Source organism: Babylonia areolata, chromosome 34 (genome assembly GCF_041734735.1).
Source record: "Babylonia areolata isolate BAREFJ2019XMU chromosome 34, ASM4173473v1, whole genome shotgun sequence".
Taxonomy (NCBI): domain Eukaryota; kingdom Metazoa; phylum Mollusca; class Gastropoda; order Neogastropoda; family Buccinidae; genus Babylonia; species Babylonia areolata.
The window spans coordinates 5,574,944-5,582,443 of record NC_134909.1 but is presented as its reverse complement, the minus strand read 5'-3'; the positions used below and the strand labels follow the sequence as shown (position 1 = coordinate 5,582,443).

General features: G+C 48.1%; 1 protein-coding gene across 1 annotated transcript in view; it reads left to right on the top strand.

Annotated features, from left to right (window-relative positions):
• Positions 1-7,500, top strand: part of LOC143277679 (multidrug resistance-associated protein 1-like) — a 74,171-nt gene that overhangs the window by 17,298 nt on the left and 49,373 nt on the right. Inside the window, exons 6-9 of the mRNA XM_076582596.1 lie at positions 647-815; positions 2,776-2,927; positions 5,897-6,034; positions 6,297-6,443. Of these exons, the coding sequence (XP_076438711.1) occupies positions 647-815; positions 2,776-2,927; positions 5,897-6,034; positions 6,297-6,443 (606 nt within the window). The remainder of the gene's footprint in view (positions 1-646; positions 816-2,775; positions 2,928-5,896; positions 6,035-6,296; positions 6,444-7,500) is intronic.

Sequence of the window (7,500 nt, the reverse complement as noted above, 5' to 3'; positions counted from 1 at the left end):
TCCGTTCCCTCTTCCCTCCCCCTTCCTCTTCCTTCCCCCTCCCCTCCTCTTCCTTCCCCCCTCCTCTTCCTTCCCCCCCCCGTCCTCTTCCTTCCCCCCTCCTCTTCCTCCCCCCCCCGTCCTCTTCCTTCCCCCCCTCCTCTTCCCCCCCCCCCGTCCTCTTCCTTCCCCCCTCCTCTTCCTTCCCCCCTCCTCTTCCTTCCCCCCTTCCTCTTCCTCCCCCTTCCTTCCCTCCCCCTCCTCTTCCTTCCCCCCTTCCTCTTCCTCCCCCTTCCTCTTCCTTCCCCCCTCTTCCTTTCCCCCTTCCTCTTCCTCTTCCCCCTTCCTCTTCCTTCCTCTTCCACCTTCCTCTTCCTTCCCCCTTCCTCTTCCTCCCCCCTTCCTCTTCCTTCCTCTTCCCCCTTCCTCTTCCTTCCTCTTCCCCTTCCTCTTCCTCCCCCTTCCTCTTCCTTCCTCTTCCCCCTTCCTCTTCCCCCTTCCTCTTCCTTCCTCTTCCCCTTCCCCTTCCTTCCTCTCCCCCTTCCTCTTCCCCTTCCTCTTCCCCCTTCCTCTTCCTTCCTCTTCCCCTTCCTTCCTCTTCCCCCTTCCTCTTCCTTCCTCCCCCCTTCCTCTTCCTTCCCCCTCCCACACTCCCTGCGGCGTGCAGGCCCTGACGATGACCAGCGCGGCCAAGAACCGGAGCACGGTGGGGGAGGTGGTCAACCTGATGTCGGTGGACACTCAGCGGATTCTGGACATGATGGCCGTCTTCTTCTTCGCCATCACCACGCCCGTGCAGGTGGTGCTGGCCATCGTGCTGCTCTACTTCACCATCGGTTAGTAGGCTGCCTGCGTCTGGTGGGGAGGGGGTGGTGGTGGTCTCCTTTGTTTGTGGGTCTCCTTTGTTTCTTGGTCTCCTTTGTTTCTTGGTCTCCTTTGTTTGTGGGTCTCCTTTGTTTGTTGCTTTTTACCTTTTTTTTCCCGGGGGTGGGATGCAGACCGTTCATACCCCCGGTTTTGTGTGTGTGTGTGTGTGTGTGTGTGTGTTGTGGTGGTGGAGGGCGGGGGGAGGGAAAGGGGGGTACGGGGGGTGAGGGGGGTTGCAGACTGTTCTTAGTAACCCATCCCCCCCCCCCTCTTTATTGTTTAGGAGGGGTTGTTGACTATTTATATCCCCCTTTTTTCGTGGCGAGTGGGGAGGGGGGTGGTGGGGTGCACACTGTTCGTTCGTTCCCCCGTTCTTCCCCCCCCCCCCCGCCCCCCCCGCCCCCCGTAGTCAAACGTGGCTAGAAAGCATTTTAGGGTCACGACACTTTAAGGTTTGATGAGACACGAGGCACACACACACACGCACGCACACACACACACACACACACACACACACACACACACACACAATGTAGACGAGGGTCTGTGTACACTGGCCTCGGATGAGCCCCCAACCCTCACCCTGGTAAACTTCAACTGGCTTGGTATGACCCTCAGGGTCCATTGGGATTCCATGCATGCTGTCAAAGACGCCCCCCTCCCCCACCTTTGTTTCCGTTAGGTTGTAAAGGTGAGGCTGGGGTGGGGGGTGGAGGGTCAGTAATGGCTACCCCAGAGTGACTCCCCCTTGAAAAAAGCGTGGCGCTGCGCTCATTGGCGACAGAGTGCTTTCGCAGGCTGGTGTTTTATTGTAGGTATGTGTTCACAACTAGCCTGTGACTGGACTAATGGATTTCCATGCGGATAAATAAAGTATTTTGGATTGCGTGATTTCCAATCACAACAGCTTGATTGAACGTGTAGAAAAGGGATACATTTCAACTGGGGGTGGGGGGTGGGGGTGGCAGTGAGGGGGGGGGGGGATCATGACTATTCACAAATGATCCTGGGGGACAATCGAGGCTAGCCCAGAATGTGCCTGGAGTGAAATCCCAGCAGGGAGGCAGTTTGAGAAAAAACTGAACTCATCCTCCAGTGTTCGTGATCAAAACAGTGTGGCGAACATTCTTTTTCGTGTACAATGAACATTTTCCAAAGGAATTAGCGAGATTCATTGCGAAACAAAATGCAAATGAGAAAAAAAAAAAAAAAGGAAAAAGGAAATTATTAGTGACCTGACAGTAATTCATTTTTATGGGAGTGATGTGTGCTTGCGTGCGTGTGTGCACACCCAGGCAGACACCCAGACACAGACACCCAGACACAGACACCCAGACACAGACGCACACACTCACACACAGACACACACAGAAACACACATGCACAGACAGACTCAGGAACACAGACAGACACACACACACACACACACACACACACACACACACACATCACTCACCACACATCGCAGTCTGTCTACCGGAAATGGTATTCAGCAGCTGACCCAGCGGAGGAAGGTGGCAGAATGGTTAAGACGTCCATCTGCCCGTACACTGTCCTGGACGGTTTGGGTTCGAATCCCGCTCTCGGCCTTTCTCCCAAGTTTGGCGGGAAAAAATCAAACAGCGTCTAGTCGTTCGGATGAGACGATAACCCGAGATCCCGGTGTGCAGCACGCACTTGGCGCACTGAAAAAGAACCCACGGCAACTATAGCGTTGTCATCTGGAATTTTTTTTTTTTTTTTTTTTTTTAAGGAGTCCAGTCTGATAGGTTCACACTTATACAGGCAAGCACTGGAGGCCTGACCGGGCGTGTTGGGTCATGGCCCTGGTTAGGCCTCTGCCTCAGCAGCAGATGTGGTGAAGTGTTCACGTGGTTTGTGGGAAGTCAGTGACGCCTGGTGGAGAGTGACGGTGGCCTGTGGTTGCAGGGCCCGCGGTGTTTGCCGGGGTGGTGGTGTTGGCTCTGTTGATGCCCGTCAACATCTACGTGGTGCACAGGCAGCGAGTCCTGCAGAACCGCAACCTGCAGTGCAAGGACATCAGGATCCGTCTCTTCAACGAGATCCTCAACGGCATCAAGGTGTGTGTGTGTGTGTGTGTGTGTGTACATTACACCACACTAAACTGCAATTGCAACATTTCTTGTACAATGCAGTATAGGATAAGACACCACATCACACACCGCACAACAACAACCACACCACACACAACAAAACACCACATCACACCACACACCACCTTACTCTAGACCATCAACGTCACCCTTCAAACTTCTGATATGAAAAATAAAAATAACAAGAGAGGCAAGGCCTTCAAGACTCACTTGTGATACACTTTTTTTTTAAATCCAAGCTTTTTATGTATTGAGTATAATGCATTTACTGTTATATTTATATTTTTTGTATTCTCTAAACTTGGCACTTTGATCTCATATTCGACCCAACAAAAGATCTGTCGTTATTATCATTTTTTGTTCAAACAGGAATTTCTTTTGCTAAGTATGGAAGTTTTGTTTATTGCAAACGTTTTGGTGCAGAGAGTATAATAAGGGAAATTACTCTGTAATTAATGCTAGGGGACTTAGTTTGCTTTAAACTGATCTTTCTCATCTTAAACATTGCATTTTGAAATTATACTCAATACATAAAAAGCTTGGATTTTTTTTAAAATGCATCACAAGTGAGTCTTGAAGGCCTTGCCTCTCTTGTTTCAAAATGTAATGTTTAAGATGAGAAAGATCAGTTTAAAGCAAATTAAGTCCCCTAGCATTAATTAGAGTAATTTCCCTTTTTTACCATCTGCACCAAAACGTTTGCAAAATAAATAAAACTTCCATGCTTAGCAAAAGAAGTTCCCGTTTGAACAAAAAATGATAATTATGACTGCTCTTTTTGTTGGGTCGAATATCAGATCAAAGTGCCAAGTTTAGAAAATACAAAAAATATAAATATAACAGTAAATGCAGTTTGCATATAATTAGGCTTCATTTTTTTTGTTTTTTTGTTTGTTTGTTGTTTTTTTTTGTGCCCATCCCAGAGGTGCAATATTGTTTTAAACAAGATGACTAAAAAGAACTGAATTTTTCCTATTTTTATGCCTAATTTGGTGTCAACTGACAAAGTATTTGCAGAGAAAATGTCAATGTTAAAGTTTACCACGGACACAAAGACACACACACACACACACACACACACACACACACACACACACACACAACCGAACACCGGGTTAAACTATAGACTCACTTTGTTTACACAAGTGAGTCAAAAACGAAGATGTAAAAAAACCAACGATAGGTGACTTTGAAAATACTGTCTCATGGTTTACCGCTGCACAGGTACCGCTGTAAACTGAATCATACATCTGACTTACCGGTAGTGTGATGACGTTGACAGAACATTGTGGTGGCGTTAACAGAGCATTGTGATGACGTAAACAGAGCATTGTGATGACGTTAACAGAACACCGTCATGGCGTTAACAGAACACTGTGATGGCGTCAGCGCAGCATTATCATGACGTAAGCACACCATTGTCATTGTCATGGCAGTATTGTCATGACGTCAAGCATTGTCATGACGTAAGCACAACATTGTCGTGACGTTAGCAAGCATTGTCCTTGTCATGACGTCAGCACAGCATCAGGTGTTGGGGCTGTCCGTTGTCAGTGCAGTGAACAGAGCCGCGCCGTAACTGCCAGCCTGTGAACAAATAGTCAGTGAGCATGGACATGCGATGCAGTTTGTTTGGTCTTTGTTGTTGTTGTTGTTGTAGCAGAGGTTTCAGTTCTAGATCTCTCTCTCTCTCTCTCTCTCTCTCTCTCTCTCTCTCTCACTCACTCACTCACTCACCTTGTTGTTGTTGTTGTTGTTCTTCTTCTTCTTCTTCTTCTTCTCCTTCTTCATCATCATCTTCTTCTTCTTACCATTATCACCATCACCATGATCATTTTTTTTTTTTGTTTGTTTTTTTTTTGCTGCCCCATCATCTGCACCGTTTCAGTGGCATTACTCCCACGCCGCTCATTTAGATTCCTCCATACACGGCCACACCCGGGTTTGTCCGTCACAGTTCCAGAGTCGGCAGTCCACAGGGAACCATAGATGTTAGGTCGCCTGGAGGCCACACACCAGAGGAGACCCTGCACTGCTGCTGAGTCACTTCGGTGGTGTTCAGTGGTGCCTGTTCTGATTTTACGTACTTAGGACACCACCTACTATGCCCCCTACTAACGACAATAATGGCTTAGTCGCGGAGCCAGACTGAGTGAGCGTCCCCCCCAGAGTGGGGACCGCCACCACGTCCCTCAAACAACAGCCCCCGACGAATCCGCCGATACTGACGACATTGACAGGACTCACCCCAAGCACAGAAGTGGAGGGGTATCGAAACTGAGGTCACCATGAGAGCAGGGCATGAAAGGCCACAGACTTTGAGACTATTTTGTTTATATTGATGACGATGAAGGAGGAGGAGGATGACGATGATGATGACGATGTTGCTATGGAGGTCCATTTTGGTTTGGGACTGCGTGACAAGGCTGTACTCTACGCTTCCTGTCATAATGATATCCCGGCGTTAACCAGGCCCCAGAGATACAGACACTTGCAGTGTTGGTCAAGTAATTAGAGCAACACACCCAAAGACGCATCCTTGAAGTGGATGACACTCGACTGTGTGGTCCCAGTCTCCCCATTTAAGCCCACAGCACACTCAACTCTGGGTAGGAGCCGGCCACGGGCCGAAAAACCCACCTCCGCTGGGATTCGAACCCGCGTCCTCCCAGCCGTCAGTCCGCGACGCTAACCACTTCGCCACGGCGGCTGGTCACCATGATCATTTTGTTGTTGTTGTTATTGTTGCTATCATCATCACCATCATCATCAGTTGTAGTGGTGGTGGTACCAGTAGTAGTAGTAGTAGTAGTAGTAGTAGTTGTTGTTGTTGTTATCTGTCAGAGTTCTTGTTATCATCATTATCGTTTTTAGTATCATGGATATCATGGCTATCATCATCATGATGACCAGAATGACGATGACGATGACTGCAGGTGCTGAAGCTGTACGCCTGGGAGCCGTCGTTCCGGCAGAAGATCAAAGAGATCCGGCTGAAGGAGGTGGCCACACTCTTCAGGCTGGCCTTCCTCAACATCCTCATGTCGCTGTCCTGGGACATGGCGCCCTTCCTCGTCAGTCACACACACACACACACACACACACACACACACACACACACACACACACACACACACACACACACACACACATACATACACTGTCAACCAGCATTACCTCTGTGTGTGTGTCTACACTATCGAGCATTACCTCTCTCTCTCTCTCTCTCTCTCTCTCTCTCTCTGCTGTGTGTGTGTGTGTGTGTGTGTGTGTGTGTGTGTGTGTGTGTGTGAAAGTGAAAGTGAAAGTGAACTTGCTTGAGAACGCTTGTGACAGGTGACCCTGGCCACGTTCGCGACGTACGTGCTGGCTCGAGATGACAACTACCTGAGCGCCAGCAAGGCCTTCGTGGCACTGTCTCTCTTCAACATCCTCAGGGCTCCGCTCAACGTCCTCTCCACCATGATCGTCTACGTCATCCAGGTCACACATACGTCACTCTTCTTTCTCTCGGTGTATCGACGTCATTCTGGTTACCGCGTCACTCTTCTGCCATTGTATTATGTCATTCAGGTTACACGCACGTCACTCTTCTGTCTGTTATTGTATTACGCAATTAATGTCAGACATACGTCACTTTTCTGTCTGTCATTGTAACACGTCATTAATGTCAGACATACGTCACCTTTCTGTCTGACAATGTATTACGACATTCAGGTCATGGATACGTTTGTTACCTGTCATTATTTTTCGTCATTCATGTCAGTCATACATCACTCTTCTGTAGTCACTGTATTACGTCAGTCAGGTCAGAGACAAACGTCAGTATTCTGTCATTATGTTTACACGTCAGAGACATTCATCAGTCTTCTGTATGTCATTGTATCATGTCATTTAGGTCGGAGATATGTTTGTCTTCTGTAATATCTGCGTCATCCAGGTCACGTCATTCCTATATCTGCCATTGTATCACATTATTCAGCTCACTCATCTGTCAATGTTTTGTCTGTCATTATGTCTACGTCACTCAGATCGGAGACAAACAACAGTCTTTTGTCTGTCCACATATCTACGTCATTCATTCAGGTCAGAGACAAGGAACAGTCTTCTATCATTATATCTACGTCATTCATTCAGGTCAGAGACAAACAATAGTCTTTTGTCTATCATCATATCTACTTCATTCATTCAGGTCAAAGACAAGGAACAGTCTTCTGTCTATCATTATACACACATCAGCAGTGTTTCCACTGGCCCACATCCCACGGGCCAATCAGTCCGTCAGGTTAAACGTTTACAGCATAGCTACATGGTGACGCTTCTTCCACTTCTTTACGGGTAAGGAAGGAATTTGGGCTTGGATTTATTATTCACACACACACACACACACACACACACACACACACACACACACACACACACACACACACACTACATAGACACATATGCATACTTACACACACACACACACACACACACACACACACACACACACACACACACACACACACACTACATGAAGGCATGCAGGCTCGAGTCC